Here is a 23,538-nt window from a genome sequence, read left to right as displayed (position 1 = left end):
ACACATATCATGAAGCACACACATCACGATGCCAACACATCACAAAGCATACATATTATGAAGCACACACATCATGAAGCACACACATCATTTCCTAATTTGAAAATTGAATCATGACTAAAGAAGGTTTATTTTGCATTAAATATTCTGGTATTCCACAATCGATCTATTCACACGTGAATGTTTGGCCGAATGGTACATCTGATATGTACAACACCTGTGGTATGAGTTAATTGCAAAAACTGTGTCTTGCTAAGCTTGTCCTATAAGGAAACAATATTTACATAATACGCTCATTATCCGATATTCTGAAACTGTGACTTGAAAGTTTAATAAATTATAAATGGCTTTTGATCGTGTTTAACCTCAAAATTTTAGCATACTTTAAGCATACCACATCTTCTTATTTTTGTATTGTATATTTCGCCGTTAAATGCAATACTGTATGAAGGTAAATCAAGAAAAGCGATTTGTACGCACTAAATTTATCACGTGTTATTTTCATTTACTAGCACTGGCGAGATAACACTAATGTTGGACAACACACTAGTACTGGCGAGATACCACTGATGGTGGACCACACACGAGCACTGGCGAGATACCACTGATGGTGGACCACACACGAGCACTGGCGAGATACCACTGATGGTGGACCACACACTAGCACTGGCGAGATACCACTGATGGTGGACAACACACTAGTACTGGCGAGATACCACTGATGGTGGACCACACACTAGCACTGGCGAGATACCACTGATGGTGGACCACACACTATCACTGGCGAGATACCACTGATGGTGGACCACACACTAGTACTGGCGAGATACCACTGATGGTGGACAACACACTAGTACTGGCGAGATAACACTGATGGTGGACAACACACTAGTACTGGCGAGATACCACTGAAGGTGGACCACACACTAGTACTGGCGAGATACCACTGATGGTGGAACACACACAAGCACTGGCGAGATACCACTGATGGTGGACCACACACTAGTACTGGCGAGATACCACTGATGGTGGACCACACACTAGTACTGGCGAGATGACACTGATGGTGGACCACACACTAGTACTGGCGAGATAACACTGATGGTGGACAACACACTAGTACTGGCGAGATACCACTGAAGGTGGACCACAATAGCACTGGCATGATACCACTGATGGTGGAACACACACAAGCACTGGCGAGATACCACTGATGGTGGACCACACACTAGTACTGGCGAGATACCACTGATGGTGGACCACACACTAGTACTGGCGAGATGACACTGATGGTGGACCACACACTAGCACTGGCGAGATACCACTGATGGTGGACCACACACTAGCACTGGCGAGATACCACTGATGGTGGACCACACACTAGTACTGGCGAGATACCACTGATGGTGGACAACACACTAGTACTGGCGAGATAACACTGATGGTGGACAACACACTAGTACTGGCGAGATACCACTGATGGTGGACCACACAATAGCACTGGCATGATACCACTGATGGTGGACCACACACTAGCACTGGCGAGATACCACTGATGGTGGACCACACACTAGCACTGGCGAGATACCACTGATGGTGGACCACACACTAGTACTGGCGATATACCACTGATAGTGGACAACACACTAGTACTGGCGAGATAACACTGATGGTGAACAACACACTAGTACTGGCGAGATACCACTGATGGTGGACCACACAATAGCACAGGCATGATACCACTGATGGTGGAACACACACAAGCACTGGCGAGATACCACTGATTGTGGACCACACACTAGCACTGGCGAGATACCACTGATAGTGTACCACACACTCGTACTGGCGAGATACCACTGATGTTGGACCACACACTAGCACTGGCGAGATACCACTGATGGTGGACCACACACTAGTACTGGCGAGATACCACTGATGTTAGACCACACACTCGTACTGGCGAGATACCACTGATGTTGGACCACACACTAGCACTGGCGAGATACCACTGATGGTAGACCACACACTAGTACTGGTGAGATACCACTGATGTTGGACCACACACTAGTACTGGCGAGATACCACTGATGGTGGACCACACACTAGTACTGGCGAGATACCACTGATAGTGGATCACACACTAGTACTAGGGAGATACCACTGATGTTTGACCACACACCGGGTGTCCCGATCCATAATCCTCCGTGGGAATCGGATCCAGATTTGACTTCTCTACCGAATGCGGTTTAATTGCTCCGGGAGTGTATCATTAGTCAGTGTTTTGGTACTGATATGAATTATATATGATAAGAAGATGTGGTATGATTGCCAATGAGACAACTCTCCACCAGAGATCAAATGACATAGAGGTTAACAACAATGAGCAAAACCCACAACGCATAGTCAGCTATAAAAGGCCCCGAAATGACAAATGTAAAACAATTCAAACGAGAAAACTAACGGCCTGATTTATGTACAAAACAATAAACAAAATATGATACACAGCAACAAACGACAACCATTGAATTACAGGATCCTGACTGGGGACAGTCACAGACAAAATGTGGCAGGGTTAAACCAGTTTGCTGGCGCCAAACCCTTCCCCCTAACTTTGGAGTGGTATAACAGAACAACGTAATTTAAAAAAAAACTACTCGTTGATAAATTAAGAACTTACAACGACACTGAGGTTCCAACTCTTTCCGGAAAAGGTGACCTTATATAGTTGAAAATGGCTATTCTTTTTATGTCTCTTTTGGTTATTTAGTTTCTAATATCCGGTGCTTTTAAATATTTGAGTTTGAGCGTTCCCGAAGAAAGTAAATCCAGGAAAACGCTTCGGACGCACGACATATTATTTTTTAAATCATTTGTAAAACTCAAAGTACTACCTGGTCATTTTACTCTTGTGAGTATGTATAAATCGAAGCTGACATTACTTGCTCAATCCGATTGACTAAACTTTTGTAAAACACAAAAAATTAAGTCTTTTATCGTTATACAAGTCATCAGCTTTTTTATCGTTCTGTTCAATGTTAAGGATGTACTTAGGTGAGGTTTAGGAATTTTTGTCAAATGTTCGGACTCCTCGGTTTTTTTCCTACGATACAGGGTAAACTATTTTGCCCTATAACACCCATTTTTCTTTTCATATAATACATCAATAGTTCATAAAAGGTCATTTACCAAAATTTAAGCAGATTCTAGATTTCCTTTCTTTCGATTTGAGACTTAAATAATACCAATGCATATACAAGGTAAAAGTCCGAGTCAGCCTTTTCCCACCATTTTTTAAAGGTTAAATATCTCGAAAAGGAGCTCCATAACCTATCAATATTTTTAGCTTATTTCGTTCCTTAACTAATGTTCCTCTGACTTATAGTATCAATTTTAAATTCTATATTTTATTAATTTAAGCTGTTTAGAACAACTGCATAATACAGACCTATACCATTATGTGTATCAGTAAATTAAAAATATAAACAAGTCTAAATTGAAAACGACGTTCAAACCTAATATGATTGCGTTGGATAAAAACCGCAATTTTTATACGTGTGCATGCAAAACAAATTTCTTGGTAGAGGGGTCTAAATACAGCACAAACAACATTTTCCAAAAGACCAAAAAAGTGAAAAAGTATATTTCAACAAAACGCATTTGGCTGACAGGTCGAACAACTGATGTTCTTAAACCCTGCTGACTGCCATTGACGATTGCCAAATAAACTGATCACAAGATGTAACAAAATGGATCTTTAAAAATTATTAATCTAAAAACAAACAGAAAACAATACACTTGCAAAGATGGTATACCGCAAACAAAAGGTGCAAAAATTAGTAAATTAAATATATATATATATACATGCATGTGAAAATCGGCACAAAGAAATCACATCATGGTTCCACTTTCTACTTTTTCAGGCTGAATCAAATATCAATGATGGTATAGTTAAGAATGACGGAAAAGGGTGCTGTTTGCCTGGTCATTAATTGGACCAGCTTAAAATTAACATATACACCCACGATTCAAGACTGAAACCTTTTATTACATAGCCTAAGATAAAGAGTAAGTTTCCATTGTAAAGAAAGCGAAAGGTTTTGCAACACGAACCTTACAACAAACTGGGACGAAGTTATTTCCGAAAGGTAAACAGTTCCTGTTAAACAAATTAATCCAGGGGTGTTACTCATGAAATGTAAAATGCCTAATATGATAAGTCGCAAAAGTATAAATGCTTTGTAAAAATTATTTTGACAACAATACCGAACTCGAAGGTATATTAAAAAAAGGGAATGTCCATAAAAGCTGACAAAATCAAACGCTCGACTATTTCGACCAATGGTAGGAATGGAAAACAACTGCCATATCCCTGAATTAGTACATGCATTTTCTAAAGAAAAGGTTGGTTAAACCTGGTTTTATAGCTAGCTAAAATGCAACTGTAAGCTATGATCGATGATTAACACATATATAACAGATTATATATCGTAACATGCAGGTAAGGAATAAATGATGGATGTGATGTTTTTGCATTGAATGCAAGTATTTCTTTTCTATAAAGTAGAAAACCCATGCTTTAGTCCATTTCAAAATAACCATATTTTTCTACCGTTGAAGACAATATGTAACCTGCAGATGTTTGATTCCCTATCTATTTACATACGTTATATTCGTATTAATATAATGTAACCTAATCAATGTTTTTTTAACCACAGGATCTTAAAAGCCTGTATCGCTCAACTCGGTATATGCGCATCTTTAACTACGGACACTCTCTAACTTTGTGGGCAAGAATATAATTCATGACTAAAAGTTTTCCTTTTTTTTTTGCTGGTCATTTTTTCCATTTACAGTTTCTGTCAAACGATTTCAACCATGTTGCCTTATTTGTAGATCTGGTCTTGCTGGTTATTTTTGCTTATTAAAGTTTCTATCCATCTATTATATTTTTTCAGATATTTGGCAAAAGCGCAAAAATTTGGTAAAAATCGTTATTAAAGGGCAATAACTCCAATAAATGGTCGTCAGACGATTTCAACAATGTAAATTTATTTGTAGATCTTGTCTTGTTTATCATTTTTGCTATTTAAGTTTCTATCTATCTTAGTTTTTCTTATATTAGGCAAAATGTTAAAACTTATAAAAATCATCATTAAAGAGCAATAATTCCAATAAGGAGTCGGCTGATGATTTCGACCATGTTGACTTATTTGTAGATCTTGTCGTGCCGATCATTTTGCTGTGTATCTATTATAATTTTCAAGATAATAGGCAAAAATGAAAAAAATGGTAAAATTCGTCATTTAAGGGAAATCTCTAGATCTATAAAAAGTCAGCTGACAGTTTTGATGGAAATGGGCAATACTAGATCTCAACATTTTGATCATTTCTGCTCAGTCAGGTTTTCTCTATGTTTAACGGTTTTCAAGATAATAAACACAACTTGCATTTTACCCCTATGTTCTATTTTTAGCCATGCCGGCCATGTTGATTGGCGGGCAGGCTCATCGGACACATCTTAAATCTAGATACCCTAATGATGATTGTGGCCAAGTTTGGTTAACTTTGGCCCAGTAGTTTCAGAGAAGATTTTTTAAAGATTAACGACGACGGACGACGGACGCCAGTGATGAGAAAAGCTCACTTGGAACTTGAGCCAAGGTGAGCTAAAAAGGGATGCAAATGCATGTACTTTCAGCTGTAATAAATCGAAATATCGAAACACCTGTCTGGTTAATTATTTTTTTTAATTTACAAATTTTAAAAGTCTAAGTAATTATTGATGAAGTATATATTTCATATAATTTTTCCCTTTATTTTTCGTACAATTATTTCCTCCGTCAGGATATGGTTTCCGTGTCCACTTGAAATGAATAGGAAGACCGCATTATTTTAGTAATGACGCCTTTTATTTAAGAAACCTTATACTAGTACAATCATGTAAGAAGAGAAAAATTAACATAATCATATTACAAAACGACCGTTTACATTTCTAAGTTAATTCGAAATACGAGACAAAAAAAACACAGGAACATAACTTAACTTTATTCTATTGTTTCAAGGATAACACCTCACAAGTATTTTCATCACAAACGTAGCGAGTAATTGTCGAAGAGAAATTAATATTTAATACACAATTGTTAACGATTAAATTATTCCTTAGGCTGACAATATAAAATAAGGATATGTGGTATGATTGCCTATGAGACAACTATCCAATAGAATCGGTGCTTAATCGACTAAATGATAAACGTTGTTGTCCGGTCATTGCATTTGGAAATTTGGAACGAACACCATTTAAAGATTAATAAGTTAAACAAAACTAAAATATTTTTTCAATGATGTATGTAATCTACTTCGCACAATAAAATAATAGTTCAGAGGCTTTAAAAAAATACCATAGTTCTAAATTCTATGTCATTTGGTCTCTGGTGGAGAGTTGTCTTATTGGCAATCATACCAAATCTTCTTATTTTTATATTCAAGACCAGTCACTGAACGTTGATTTCTCTACACACAACGTTTGTAAATTTAAATATTACCTTAACATATTATGTTAACAATACTAGTATTTTATACTCAGATTGATACCAGCTTCTGGTGCAATGTCGAGGAAAATAACACTTAAAATTTTTTTTCTTCAAAACAAATGCACCGAAGAAAGAATTATGGATTACTTGATAAACATGATATTAATTCCGTTTGTTGAAATGATATTTAAACAGTCAATGAATATTCCGATAAGTACTATCGGTATGTATTTGCTGTCCGAAAACCTATATCTATTTTTTTCGTATTCAATCTGTCTAACTATTTCAAATATTGAGATAGATCAATGGCTTGAGTCGTGACGTAATTAATCTTATCTTGTTTGGTGAGTCATAATGACAGTAATGTCATCAATTGTGATGCTGAAATCCTGCATTTAAAATGTTGAAATATTGTATCATAAATTTGGAATCAACTTTATATCATAAATTTGTCAATGAATTCAGTCATCAATTTACAGGTACTATAAAGTTTCCCTGATTTTTGGTCTGTATTACTACAGGGAAAACAAGCTTTTATCAATTTCATTAATACCAATATTCATTTACATTATAATGTCCATAGAGAAAACAAAATTAATTTTCTGATTCAAATTCAACTATCGTTTCGAAAGTGTGGATGATTGTTCGTGGCCATCATGTAAGTACTTTCTATGATTTAAAAATAAGGAGATGTGGTATGATTGCCAATGAGACAACTATCCACCAAAGTTCAAATGAAGTGGATGTAAGCAATTATAGGCAACGGTTCGGCCTTCAACAACGAGAAAAAAACAATACCGTATAGTTGGCTATAAAAGGCTCCGATATGAAAAATGTGAAACGATTCAATTGAGTAACTAACGGCCTAATTTATCACAAAACTATTTACGAAAGACAAATATGACAGACATGAAGCAACGACAACCACTGAACTACAGTCTCTTACTTGGGACAGGCACATACATAATGTGTCAGGGTTAAACATATTTGTGAGCGCTCAACCCTCCCATTAACATGGGGCAGTGCTGTTGCAGCACAACATAAGAACAAACTGTAAAAATCAGTTGCAATTGGCTTAGCCCAAAAGATCGGTACGAGGCCCCAAAACAACTAATATAAAAACAAAAGACATAATACACCAAAATTAGAGTATTCGAAGTTACTGACAGCTAGTTGAAAGCCAATTACAACTAATAAATAAAGCGTGTTTTCCATATAAGACATAGTGTCCTTATTTTTTTAAATATAAATATCAAGACAGTGAAAATCGTCTATTACAGATATTCCAAAAAAAGGTAAATGCAGAAATATTAAACTCCGTAACATTAATTAATTATGTAAAGAGATATGAGTTTAGGAGATGTGGATACATTGTACAAACAATGAAAAGTAATTCAGTTGTATCCAATAATTAATTAAGAGATGAGAATCAACGTGATTAAAAACGGAAAAATTCAAAGTAAAATCTGAAACGGTGTAGACCATAAACGACAATAAAAATTGGACCCACAAAGTTGTAAATCTTTGTAGCATTTTAAATACCCTCTAACAAGGATTTAAAGATCAAGCATATGATAGCCATTGAATGATATACAAATGAATACGTATGAAAGCCAAGTTTTTTTTTTTTAAATCAGAGGGATTGACAGCACATGTTCAAAACAGACAAACAATGGTCCTCAGGCCTTGACATAGCAAACTTAAATCATCGGAATAGACAGCATCATGTTCAAAATAGACAAACAATGGTCCTCACAACATAACAACACTTTGTTTCACATACACAAACCATGCACACAACATAACAACACTTTGTTCCACATAGACAAACCATGCACACACCGTAACATAGCAAACTTAAATCATCGGAAAAACATGCAGCATCATGTTCAAAATAGATAACAATGTAACAACATAACAACACTTTGTTCCACATAGCCAAACCAGGCATGCACACAACATAACAACCTTTTGTTCCACATAGCCAAACCAGGCATGCACACAACATAACAACCTTTTGTTCCACATAGCCAAACCAGGCATGCACACAACATAACAACCTTTTGTTCCACATAGACAAACCATGCGCACACTGTAACATAGCAAACTTAAATCATCGGAATAAACAGCATCATGTTCCACATAGACAAACAATGGTTCTCACAACATAACATGTTACACTAATCAGACTATAAACATCAAGTCAGATAGGAGCTCTTGAAAATTAAGCTACGCCATCATAGTATATTTCAATATGACATTAATCCAATGACATAAATGCATTTCATATAAATTGGTGTAATACCTTTACACAAGCATATTCCGACAAAAATTCAAAATTGTTATAAAAAAAAAATGTTTGGTTTAATCATTGTGTAATTAAATGCATTTTTTTCCCAAGAATTGTCTAGTAGTATCCGATAAGAAATTTAAATAGCCGATCGGCTGTCTTGTAAATGCAATGTAGCAATATTCGATCTTTAGTTGAGTGGTACGTTGAAAACAAACATGTATATACATAGTAAAAATATGGCATATTGCTATACATATGGTACACATAACTGATATATATATATATACATAGTGTTCTTATTTTATTAACATATAAATATCAAGACAGTGAAAATTTGTCAAAATTTGTAAAAATTAAGTCTATTGAAGATGTTGTAAAAACAAAAGAAGGATAAATTCAGAAATACAAAACTCCGTAACATTTATTAATTATAAAGACATACTAATTATCAGTTTGTAGTTTTTTTTTTCATTTTGTTTTTAATCGCAGTGTGTGTTTTTCAAATCTCAGTGTGTAATTTTAAATTCTCGGTGTTTTTTTTTAAGTGTTTTTTTCATCTCAGTGTTTGTTTTTAAGTTTTTTTTTCATCTCAGTGTGTACGTTTTCGATAAATGGCTTAAACATAGTTTTGACAAGAACGGCTTGCCACACCCTAGCACTGAAAATTTCATGTTGTGGCGAGGAACATAATATAGACGATATAAGATAAACATAATGAAATGAAAAAGAAACTGGACGCAAAAGGAGGAAATATTCCTACGCTAGAAATACATGAAGAGTTGTGTAGGGTCGGCAAATTTATTCTCAGTATCGCCAATGATAAGAAAATTCAGAACGAATAAGCAGGATGAGTCTTTTCTTCGTGCTCAGAAAACAGTCACTGAAAGTATTACCAAAGGAACATCATTTACTTCTCTCCTATGGCAAGCAGTTTTACTATTTATTCTAACATCAAGATATCTAATAAACTTTATAAGATATCTCATATAGTTTATAAGATACCTTATATAGTTTATAAGATATCTTATTTAGTTTGTAAGATATCTTATATAGTTTATAAGATATCTCATACATTTTATAAGATATCTTATATACTTTATAAGATATCTCATATAGTTTATAAGATATCTCATATATTTTTCTTTATAAGATGTCTTATAAATTATATGAGTTATCTAATAAACTATATGATATATCTTATAAAGTATATAAGATATCTTATATAAAAAATATTCATAAGATATCTTATAAAAATATTTATAAGATATCTTATAAACTTTAGAAGATATCTTATAAGATATCTTCTAAAGTATATATTTATTAAGATATCTTATAAAAACTAGATTATATTAGATATCTTATTATTATATGATATATCTTATTTGTTATATGAGATATCTTATATGTTATATGAGATATCTTATATATTACATGAGATATCTTGAATTAGGAATAAATAGTAAAACGGCTTGCCATACCCTCTCGATATATCAATGTAAGAAAAGGGTTACGTACTTAATACAACTCGTGTAACCTTGAACAACTGTGCCGGGGGGATGTGGATTCGTACACATTGATCAGATAAACTAAATCATTATCGATAATCAGTCGAACCACGTGGCTTAAATCATGATTTGAAAGTTAATGAATGTTTTCATTTTTAATTAGTTTGAACCATTTGTTCATTGATACTTCACGTCAAATTAAAGATTCAAGAAATTTATATAACTTTCAAATGGTTTGAACCATTTAATAGATGCTATCCAGCAATAAACGTAAATAAAATATCAAGGATCCCGGAATTTGTTAATTATATGTGGACAAAACTAACATATTAAGATTTGAAGAAGTGCATAATATAAAATTGAAATAAAAAGAAATACGGTTATTGTGCACGTGCAATGATTAATGTAATTAAAAGGACCCATCACGATGTTCGCACTGAAAGTAATGAACGATCGAACGATCAACCAAAAAATCATATATTTTTCTAACATCGCTTAGACCTTCCTTATCACACCGTTCACGTTTGTACATTTAAATGCTTCTTGTCATATACATGTAATTGTAATATAATGTTCTCTTGTTTCTAGGACACTGTCGGCCAATGTTACCATGCGTTCATTGACAAATGACAGCGGAAGCATTCCGGAGGATTCAGATGCAGAAAAGCTCAATATGACGGAGAGAATTGTAGAAGACTGGATAAAGTTAGTTGAGAGAAACATTATACCTGATATGGCATTACTTTTGCTGTATATCATAGTTGGTATTATTGGAAATTCGGTAGTTCTATTGGTCTATAAATATGAGATGAAAGGTACTTCAGATGAAAGATACTTCATCCCAAAGTTAGCAATTGCAGACATGTTTGCGTCAGTTGTGTGTTCGGTGGCAGCTATTTTCTGGGACATAAAGCAGATTAAGTTCTCACATAACATTTTATGCAAACTAACATTCTGTTGCTTAACCATACCGGCCTCCTTATCCTTATGGCTTTTACAATGTATTGCTGTACAAAGATATTTCAAAATTTGCAGAGACCATACCCTGAGTTTAAAAGTTAGGCGGATAATGGTTGTATCTATCTGTATCATTTCTGTTATTCTGTGTTTTCCATACCTTGTCTTGTATGGTTCGAATGAATTCCTTAAAGATGGAATTAAATATGGAAGCCGTTGTGGTAGACTAAAAGATTATGATTATTACGAAGCTGGATTTGCGTATGCAATATTATTTGGAGTTTTGATGATTCTAACTGTTGTTGCACTAACATTTCTCTATGGCAAAGTTGGTTTAAAAATATTCCATCATTTTAGGTCAGATAAATGCAAGAGTACAAAACCGCCAAAAAGCACTACCACAAATTCAGGGTCTGAAGAAAACACCAATACTACTATAGCAGATAAGGATGTTGTGTCAGATAGTCAGGTTAACATAGATATAGAAAGCACAGAAAATAAGAATAATCCAGGTCCAATGGGTAAGGCAGAAAATACTTCTGACGTGAACTACAGAAAAGGAAACCCTACAGAAATGAATTCAACGAACCAGCATGAAAAAGTATCCAATGTATGTAATGATTCTAGCAGTGGACTAAAAGCAGGCGTTATTGTCAGCAAGGAAGTAAAGGAAGATCCTTTCGAGAAAAGAAACAGACGTGTTAAAAGAAATTTCTCCATCATGTTTATTGTCATTACCTCCGTTTCTGTCATATGTTATTTCCCCGTTGGATCAATTGTTGTGTTAGAAGGTATCTTCCCAACCTTGTGGGAGGATCTAAATCCGACAGAGCTGGCTATCGTCATTCCATTCTACCATTTATTCATTGTCAACAGTATTGTAAATCCCTTTGTCTATGCTTTTTTGGATGCAGAATTCAATGCAGCCCTGGTGCGTCTTTTTAAAAGATAGATATATCAAAAAAGATACAGAATGTGTCAAAACAAATTTACATTTAAATGGAGGCGCTTAGTACTTTTTAACATATAAACTAAGGGCTTGTGATATAATTGTCAATAGGACAACTATCAATCAGAGCCAAATGATGTTGATTTTTTTTAACACTATTAAGGTTTTTCTACGCCGGGCATAGATTGCCTTGGTCGTATTTGGTACCATGTTTTGAAATTTTCGGCTTTTGTTGTTTTCTAACTTTGTACATGTATTTTGTTTTACCTGTCAACTGTTTTAATAATTTACATTCCATGTACATGTTTCTGGATGTGTTACCTTCATTAGGAACGCGCTCAAACCACAAATGTGAAAGCCAAGGATCTAGTATTACTTGAGTACGTGAGGAGTTATATTGCAAGAAGGGGTCTAAAAGAATAAAAAAAGGGGTCTAAAAGAATAAAAAAACGGGTCTAAAAGAATATAAAAAAAAAAACCAATCAGCCTGAGTGAGTTGGAATCGTTGTTTCTAAATAATTTCTTAATTTATCAACAGTGAATTAAAGAAAGGTATCCTATAAATCATGTCCGTACCGAATCACTGACTACTGAGATAAATCATGTCCGTACCGAATCACTGACTACTGAGATAAATCATGTCCGTACCGAATCACTGACTACTGAGATAATCATGTCCGTACCGAATCACTGACTACTGAGATAATCATGTACGTACCGAATCACTGACTACTGAGATAATCATGTTCGTACCGAATCACTGACTACTGAGATAATCATGTCCGTACCGAATCACTGACTACTGAGATAATCATGTCCGTACCGAATCACTGACTACTGAGCTAAATCATGTCCGTACCGAATCACTGACTACTGAGATAATCATGTCCGTACCGAATCACTGACTACTGAGCTAAATCATGTCCGTACCGAATCACTGACTACTGAGCTAAATTAAATTATTTAAGAATAATCGCCAGATCTACCAGTAAATGTCAATAGTACATGTACCCAGGTTCTATCTCTTACATTATAAGAAACACGTGGAAAGAAAACGAATACTATATTTAGTTTGTTTAACAAAAAAATTCGTAAGGGTTCCGCGGAACCCAGTGTCTCGCCTACTTTTGCTGTTAATCGCAGGCTCAACAAAAATGAGGAAAAAAATCAATAAAAATATTCCTCTCTATACTATCTTTTGATTGTAAGAAGCTTCTGTCAAAGTTTGGTATAAATCCAGGATAGTTTATGAATCTAATAAATGTTTTAAAAACTTTAACTGCAGACTGTATTTAATGTTAACTGGAAGAAAAACTAAGTCCATTTATAAGTAAAATATGGATAAACAGGTACAAAATTTTAACAAAATTTCCTACTAGATACTAGCTTTTGATCATAAACAAGCTTCTGTCTAAGTTTGGTACAAATCCAGGATAGTTTAAGAAAGTTATTAAAATTTAAAAAACTTTAACCACAGAGTGAATGTATTGTTTCCTGGCAGAGAAACTAAGTCCATTTATAAGTAAAATACGGAAAAAATGAAATTTTTTTTTTAACAAATTTACTTCTGGATACTATCTTATGATCATAAACAAGCTTCTGTCCAAGTTTGGTAGAAATCCAGGATAGTTTAAGAAAGTTATTAAAATTTCAAAAACTTTTCCCACAGAGTGAATGTAATGTTTCCCCGCAGAAAAACTAAGTCCATTTACAAGTAAAATACGGAAAAACAGGAATTTTATTTTTACAAAATTTACTTCTGGATACTATCTTATGATCATAAACAAGCTTCTGTCCAAGTTTGGTAGAAATCCAGGATAGTTTAAGAAAGTTATTAAAATTTCAAAAACTTTTCCCACAGAGTGAATGTAATGTTTCCCCGCAGAAAAACTAAGTCCATTTACAAGTAAAATACGGAAAAACAGGAATTTTATTTTTACAAAATTTACTTCTGGATACTATCTTATGATCATAAACAAGCTTCTGTCCAAGTTTGGTAGAAATCCAGGATAGTTTAAGAAAGTTATTAAAATTTCAAAAACTTTAACCACAGAGTGAATATTTGTGGACGCCGCCGACGACAACGACGACGACGACGACGACGCCAACGCCGACGGAATGTAGGATCGCTATGTCTCGCTTTTTCGACTAAAGTCGAAGGCTCGACAAAAAAGTTCTTCGTGCCTCATAAGGTGAACTCACAAGTTAAAAAAAAAGAAAACCAGAGAACAAAGCTCATTTTTATTTACAAATTTTTTTTTTAATGTTTAATATAACAATATATTTATACTTACAACCAGTCATTTATAAGGAGATTGATATCCAAGTTCTTATTGACAACTATTATATATAACTCCGGAAAACGTCACTTTTTAGATCCATTGTTCTATTATTCATCACCAGGACAAACAAGGGTGGATAAATAAAGACATGAAGATATCCTTAAACATTAGAAGAGAGACACGACAAGGAGTTTATCAATATGTTAATATTATTTTCTGGTCTTTTTGTAGTACAAGGACTGTTCTTGTCTGTTAATATATCTTTTGGGGGTATTTAGTAGTTTAATATCATGATAACTTGTTTTGTATGGGTCTATGTGTACTATTACATAAATCTAATGACCTAATGTCGCCTTTCTGTTACTACTCTCCCAGTTTATTGTTATAAATAAAGTACTTTAGCCAAATATATACATCTTGGTTTATATTAATAAATATATATATATATATTGAGGAGGAAGTAAAGAAACAGATCTACTCTGAACATTATTAGACACTTTATATATATATTGAGGTTGATATTTTAGCCTCTTTATATATATATATTGCTTAACTAATAAAACAATGCTCTAGTGTTAAACGTAACACCTCATTAGAAAATATGGCAAACAGAAATACAACAGAATTCTGGATAACAATGGTGGTGCCAGATATTACAATAATGTCATTGTATATGATTATTGGGGTCATAGGAAACACCTTAGTTCTCGTCGTTTATTGGAAAGGCTTAATGAACATCTCCGAGGAACGATACTTTATACCAATATTGGCAGTGTCAGATTTGATAGCATGTATTGTATGTTGTTCACTCAGCACAACATGGGACCTGATGCAGATTACTTTCACTAACACCGCTTTATGCAAATTTATATACTACACCATTGGTAATACCACTTACATGTCTGGATTTCTGCTTCTGTGTATTGCAATTCAAAGATATTTGAAAATTTGTAGAAACGGACACTTGATATCCGATGGAGAAGAAGACTAGTTTTTATGGCGTTTCTTTTATCAGTTGCATGTTCAATACCACTGGCCCTTAAGTACGGAATTGTTGACTTTTACAGCGACGGAGAAATTATCGGGAAAAGGTAAAAAAAGTAAAATTACAGGGGCCGCTTATGGCATTGCTTGTGCCGTTGTTATTGTATTCAGTGCCTCTGCTTTCATAATTCTCTACGGCAAAATTGGTTGCTTTATATTTTGGACATTTACGAACGCAGACATTTAAAAAAGCAATCGCACGTTTATCGAGACGTTCAATTCCATTTTCTATCAAAGGAAACAATGATTCAACAGGTTTACGCTACGATGATAGACATATACATGCAGAACAAAAACACAACGATATATATAATTTCAACGACAGCGTAACGTCCCTTTCGAGCAATACTTTAGGGATCAGTGAATCATCCAGGAGCTTGACGTCAAAAGCGAGATTAGAAACCAGCTCCTCCGAACAAAAAGCATATTGCTTGGCAGTAGAACTCTCAAAATCTCAAAAATACGTCAATGAAACGGAAATTACTTCCAAAAAATCAATTGAGACCCAGAATCCAGATGAAACCCAATATTTGGAAAGGCGAACAGAAAACAGTTCTAACAACAAACTTCACATGTGGAGAAATAGACGACTTAAATACAGGTTTACTATTATGTTCATGGTTATTACAATTGTATTTTTATTGTGTTATTCGCCAGTAGGAACTTTATTATTGTTGGAAGGATTTTTCCCTGATTTCTTGGAGAGACTCACTAGTACAGAAGCGTCCGTAATATTGGTTTTGTATCACTCTTATATAATAAATAATATAGCAAATCCATTCATCTACGCCTTTATGGATCCAGAGTTTTACAAAAAGGCTAAAACAGTTCTATAAAGATATCAGACTCTTTAATTCATGTCTACTGATTTCGCATGAATAAAGATGCATTATTTCATAATCAAACAGTTCATTGTTGTTATCTTATTGCATTACTAAAATCAAATGCTCGAACTAGGCTCCTGACTAGGGACAGGCACATACAGAATGTGGCGGGGTTAAACATGTTTGTAAGCGCTCAACCCTCTCCCTAACAGCACAACAAAAGAACAAACTGTAAAATTAAGTTGCAAATGGCTTAACTCAATAGATCGGTACGAAGCACAAAAACAACTTATATAAAACCAATAGACATAAAGCGCCGATAATTACCGATGTGCAAAGCCAATTTACAACTAATAAGTAAATTCTGCTCTCCCAGACTTCAACAGCAATCAGTACACATACAACGGATTTAGTGTAAAGACATTAAAAACAGCCTGAGAAACGCACGACCTTGTGCAATGCCAAAATACAAGTAAAGAGTATTGACAGGATGTAGGATCATAAGTGTTCATAACTGAACATACACTATATATACTATTTAAATATATCAAAAGTACGTCTGAACCAGTGACGACTCTACAACAGATTTTATCCATCGGATCACCAGCAGTTATGGTGATACAAGGCTGAAAATACATTCTGTATATATATAATTCGTCTAAACAACAGCCCAACGATGTTAGATCTGTAAATTTGCGGAAGCAAATTTTTTGTTCTTCCCTGGCTGGGATTCGAACTCATGCTACTGAGATATCGTGGCACAAAATCGCCTTGCACTATGCCCGACGCGCTAGACCACTCGACCACCTAGGCTCTATTTAGTTTTGTTTTGATTATTTAAGGCTATATAAGATACAAAATGTAAAAGAGAGACGAAAGATACCAAAGGGACATTCAAACTCATAAGTCGAAAATAAACTGACAACGCCATGGCTAAAAAGAAAAAGACAAACAGACAAACAACAGTACACAAAACACAACATAGAAAACTAAAGACTGAGCAACACGAACCCTACCAAAAACTGGAGGTGATCTCAGGTGCTCCGGAAGGGTAAGCAGATCCTGCTTCATATGTGGCACCAATCGTGTTGCAACGATACCAAGTAAAATATACTAGGGTATCATGTAGGAAATGTCAGGGTATCAGGTAGGATATACTAGGGTATTTTGTATGGTATGTCGTGGTGTCAAGTATGATATGCTTTAGTATCATGTAGGATATACCAAGGTTTCAAGTATGAAATATATATCAGGGTCTCAGGTAGGATATGTCAGGGTATGAAGTAGGATATGCTTGGTATCAAGTATGAATTATCCGGGTCTCACGTATGATATGTCACGTTATCAAGTTTAGTATGTCAGGGTAGTCGAGGTATCAATAAGGATATACTAGGCTATCATGAAGGATATGCCACGGTATCGAGTAAGATATACAAGGGTATCAGGTACATGTAGAATATGTCAGGACTTCAAAATAACATAAAAGAAAACTTGATTTTAGAAAAACATATTTCTCAAAATATTTAAGGGTGGAAGAACACAACTTGTACAGGAACCCCTGGGCTAAGGTCACTGATTAAATTTTAATGGGGTAAATCCATATACATATGTGTGTTTATGATTATTTGAAAGTATATGTATACTGTTATACGATATGTATGTACATATATGTTCTTGCACTACTATTACTACTATTATTACATTAATGAAAATGTTATTACTATACTTAATCCATAGATTGCATACTGTTATACCATAGTATGCTTATTATGCTTATTTATTTCACTTGCTTGATTATTGTGCCACAAGATAAATATTTGTAGATACCTGTAAATTCATGAATGAAAAAAAATTATAAAAAAAAAGAATATGTCAGAATATACTTTTTCACTTTTTTGGTCTTTTGGAAAATGTTGTTTGTGCTGTATTTAGACCCCTCTACCAATAAATTAGTTTTGCATGCACACGTATGAAAATTGCGGTTTTTATCCAACGCAATCATAGGTTTGAACGTTGTTTTCAATTTAGACTTGTTTTTATTTTTTCGTTTGGGCTTGTATTATATTTGCCTTCGGGTTTAACTGATCCGTTCATCCTATTTTGACTCCTCAAAATTCAAGAGTCTATCCTGAATTGAGGTAAATTGTATGGCTTTCCAAATACTGTTTCGATTCCTAACATCACTGAATAGACATTAATTGTCGAAATCCGGATATGGTGTACAAAAACCTTTGCACCTTTTGTTTGCCGTATACCATCTTTTCCACAAGTTTATTGTTTTCTGTTTAGTATTAAATTTATAATTAAGATCCATTTATTACATCGGTGATCCGTTTATTTTGGCAATCGCTAATGGCAGTCAGCAGGGTTTAAGAACATTTGTTGTTCGACCTGTTAGTCAAATGCGTTTTGTTGAAATATACTTTTTCACTTTTTTGGTCTTTTGGAAAATGTTGTTTGTGCTGTATTTAGACCCCTCTAACAAGAAATTTGTTTTGCATGCACACGTATAAAAATTGCGGTTTTTATCCATCGCAATCATAGGTTTGAACGTTGTTTTCAATTTAGACTAGGATATCAAGTGTGATGTACATAGGTATCATGCAGAATTTGCTTGGATATCATGTAGGATAAGATATTTTATCTTGTAGATTTCTAAATGGAATCGTGTTGAGCATGCCAGGGTATCATGAATACAATGAAAAACATATCTTGACTACAAATACAATATGTCTGAATGTACAAACGAACTTACCGCTGTCATACGTCATAATATACTTCATTGATGTAATCTTTGTAAACTTCATACAGAAAAAGGCTTTGAGATTATCCACTGCACTGAATACTTTAAAGGTTGCGCTGAAATGAACATTGTGATGGATATTTGATATTTGCATGCATGAGAAAGTATTGGTATAACAAATGCTTAACATATATCTTAAAACAATTAATATATATATATATGACCGCATTGTCTAAAATTCTGGGATAAAGACATGAGGTTTCTTTTTATTCTATAAACGCCAATATAATACACTAAATAATAGAACTTCTTTATTCTTTAAACCGCCTCGGTAGTCTCGAGGTAGCAACTGCTGCAGTCGAGTGCATGAGGTTGTGGGTTCGAATCTTGGCCGGTTAAACAAAAAACTTAAAAATTAATATTTGCTGATTTTTCGCTTAGAGCGTGGCATTTAGAAGAAAGATCAAAGGCTGGTCGGCTCGAAGTCAATGTAATGTGGCCAGTAATGTCTTCCTGTGTCGGCTCGAAGTCAATGTAATGTGGCCAGTAATGTCTTCCTGTGTCGGCTCGGAGTCAATGTAATGTGGCCAGTAATGTCTTCCTGTGTCGGCTCGGAGTCAATGTAATGTGGCCAGTAATGTCTTCCTGTGTCGGCTCGGAGTCAATGTAATGTGGCCAGTAATGTCTTCCTGTGTCGGCTCGGAGTCAATGTAATGTGGCCAGTAATGTCTTCCTGTGTCGGCTCGGAGTCAATGTAATGTGGCCAGTAATGTCTTCCTATGTCGGCTCGGAGTCAATGTAATGTGGCCAGTAATGTCTTCCTGTGTCGGCTCGGAGTCAATGTAATGTGACCAGTAATGTCTTCCTGTAGACAGTTACCGTGTGAACTAGCACATTAAAATTGTGTCTCAATGTATCGGTCTAATTCAAAGCATGGTTCATATTCATTTCACTTTATTATGTCCTCGTCCTGATAATTCATGTAATATTTGTTAAACACCAATACATCATCGTTACAGTTGTTCATATCTGTTTCAGTGGTTCTTCTAATTATTAATACCTTTTGCAAAGACATGAAAAAAGGTTTTAGAAAATCTGTCAATACAAGGGCCAAAATATGTCAAGATGAAATTAAAAATAATATCCAACCTGTCTCAGCTAGGTCAATTTTGCCGGAGTGATTTTAAAACCTAATGTTTTGTTAAAGAATTCTATAGTGAGAATGCCCGATGTCACAATGCCATTGTTATCACGTCAAAATATAATTATGTGCAGTTTGAGTCAATTATTAAATTATTATTATATCGTAATTTACACGGATTTACCGCCGCTAAAACGGCGTTACTCATTCATAAAAAAAACCTCAAATTATTGGTCTTTGAAAATATAAACCTTAAACCATGGGAAGTTAAAAGGCACAGACTTCTTTGTAGATCACACCCCTGGATACCAACTCGATCTTTTAATGGGAAAGAAATGTATATGGCAAACCGAATCTGCTGTGTTAAAAGCGCAATGGAGAGCCAAAACTTTATACATGTAAATGAAAGAATTGCACAAATTAAACAACCGAGAGTAACAAGGAATCATCCTTTCATAGATTACACGAACAATAAAAATACGGATTTAAGAACAAAAGTAAATTATTAGTATATGGTGTATGGATTCCACACCTGTATACGTATATTTGGGTCTATCCGAAATGTCTGCGCCAACGAATCACGTAAGCTTATCACTTATATTTCGTGTATCATATGACACGTTCAAGCATACTCGATCAATCCTAACATAAGTGTAAAATCAGCGTGGGTTCACTGATATGTTCGTGTATCATAGGTCGCGCACAAGCATACTCGATCAATCCTAACATAAGTGTAAAATCAGCGTGGGTTCACTGATATGTTCGTGTATCATAGGGCGCGCTCAAGCATACTCGATCAATCCTTACATAAGTGTTAAATCAGCGTGGGTTCACTGATATTTTCGTGTATCATAGGTCGCGCTCAAGCATGTTGGGTCAATCCAAACATTCGTGTACAACCAGTGCGGGTTCACTGATATGTTCGGGTATCATAGGGCGCGCTCAAAAATATTCGATCAATCCAAACATAAGTATAAAACCGTTGTTGGTTCACTGATATGTTCGTGTATTATATGGCGCTCTTTCATACTCAATCAATCCAAACAGAAGTGTAAAATCCGCGTGGGTTCATTAATATGTTCGTTTATCATAGGGCGCGCTCAAGCATGTTAGATGTGTACAACCAGCGTGGGTTCCATACAGTGTAATGGCGCCCGACAATTTCTATCCTATTCGGAAACACACAATAGTGTATTGGATTAGTTAATTGAATTACGTAAACATTTTTCCATATATATGATTTGTATACCTTAGAGAACACATTCTACTCACGTGCTAATGTAACGATCTGTGTCGTTGTCATATTCTGAACAAGTTAAAGTAAGCTCTTCCCCGCTCTTTATTGCAGAGATAAAGTTTCCTATAGTACTGCCATCAGACGGTATTGTTACTTTCCCATTACTAGTCGTGTACCAATCATATCCTCTCAATTCAGAGGGAAACTCACAGGCGCTCTCTACAAAATAAAGACAGATTTGCCAATCATATCCTCTCAATTCAGAGGGAACTCACAGGCGCACTCTACAAAATAAAACAAATATGTATCTTTAATATCCTCTCAATTCAAAGGGAAACTCACAGGCGCCCTCTACAAAATAAAGAGAGATTTACCAATCATATCCTCTCAATTCAGAGGGAATCACAGGCGCCCTCTACAAAATATAAGAAATATGTATCTTTAATATCCTCTCAATTCAAAGGGAAACCCACCGGCGCCCTCTACAAAATAAAAGAAATATGTATCTTTAATATCCTCTCAATTCAAAAGGAAACTCACAGGCGCCCTCTACAAAATAAAGAGAGATTTGCCAATCATATGCTCTAAATTCAGAGGGGAACTCACAAGCGCCCTCTACAAAAAAAAGAGAGATTTACCAATCATATCCTCTCAATTCAGAGGGAAATTCACAGGCGCCCTCTACAAAATAAAGACAGTTGTATCTATCATATCTTCATAATTTAGAGGGAAACTCACAGACGCCCTCTACATAATAAAGAGAGATTTACCAATCATATCCTCTAAATTTAGAAGGAAACTCACAGGCGCCCTCTACAAAAAAAGAGAGATTTACCAATCATATCCTCTCAATTCAGAGGGAAATTCACAGGCGCCCTCTGCAAAATAAAAAGAGATTTATCAATCATATCCTCTAAATTCAGAGGGAAACTCACAAGCGCCCTCTACAAAAAAAGAGAGATTTACCAATCATATCCTCTCAATTCAGAGGGAAATTCACAGGCGCCCTCTACAAAACAAAGACAGTTGTATCTATCATATCTTCTCAATTCAGAGGGGAATTCACAGGTTCCCTCTACAAAATAAAGAGATTTCTCTTTCATATTTGAGAAAGGAATGATCAATTTAATACAAATATGGCTTAGATCTGCTTTTGTTGCTGTCGAAAAAGATCTTGTAAGATTTAAAAGCTTTTTAAGCATCCGTTTTTCCTCGATCGTTTTAGAAGAGGTCAACATAATATTAAAAAAACATTATGTTTTATCGTCCAACAACATTATATAACATATTTCGTTAAGGAGGTATGTTGCATACATCAATGGGACAGCAACTCAACGACACGAAATACCAAAAGACATCTAAAGAGCAACATACAGGATGTCTATACCATATACAGTCTTTGGCAACATACAGGATGTCTATACCATATACAGTCTTCGGCAACATACAGGATGTCTATACTATATACAGTCTTCGGCAACATACAGGATGTTTATACCATATACAGTCTTCGGCAACATACAGGATGTCTATACCATATACAGTATGTAACGCACTAAATCGCCCCGAGTGTAACACATGTACCCTATGAGCATGTTGGATATATTATAGATGTAAATATTATTGGCCAGCTTATATTGCTATGTAGAATAATGCATTATGTTTTCATAAGTGGCTAACTCACAAGTTCCGTGCATTATGTACATAATATATGCACAGTTGCCTAAATAATGTATATATAAATGATAATACATGCATCTATTGATATAATTGCAGACCAGTCGTAGAGAATATTTTCTATAGTGTCTTATGTCATCTCAGTGTATACTTACCAATTAATACAAGAGTCAGACTGGCTAACAAGAAATATGTGAGCATCATATCCATGCATATATGTTTTTCGTCTTATCCATAACCATTGCTGGATAGTGTCAATCATTCACAACAAACAACATGTGCACAATTTTTAATTAATTATTAAATCACTTTTTGTTTGTACTCCTCCTAGCGACTTAATTGAAATTTAGGTCTGA

At 34.9% G+C, this 23,538-nt stretch overlaps 1 protein-coding gene across 1 annotated transcript in view; it reads right to left on the bottom strand.

The window, feature by feature from the left end:
- Positions 1 to 23,538, bottom strand: part of LOC127726337 (uncharacterized) — a 57,127-nt gene extending 33,589 nt beyond the window's left edge. Inside the window, exons 1-3 of the mRNA XM_052233692.1 lie at positions 23,338 to 23,538; positions 21,541 to 21,724; positions 19,140 to 19,243 (exon numbers count right to left, since the gene is read on the bottom strand). Coding sequence (XP_052089652.1) covers positions 19,140 to 19,243; positions 21,541 to 21,724; positions 23,338 to 23,392 — 343 coding nt within the window. The 5' untranslated portion in view covers positions 23,393 to 23,538. The remainder of the gene's footprint in view (positions 1 to 19,139; positions 19,244 to 21,540; positions 21,725 to 23,337) is intronic.

The sequence above is a fragment of the Mytilus californianus genome, unplaced genomic scaffold (assembly GCF_021869535.1).
Source record: "Mytilus californianus isolate M0D057914Y unplaced genomic scaffold, xbMytCali1.0.p SCAF_17, whole genome shotgun sequence".
Classification (NCBI taxonomy): domain Eukaryota; kingdom Metazoa; phylum Mollusca; class Bivalvia; order Mytilida; family Mytilidae; genus Mytilus; species Mytilus californianus.
The sequence above is the reverse complement of the archived record's forward strand: the minus strand, read 5'-3'. Positions and strand labels throughout refer to the sequence as shown.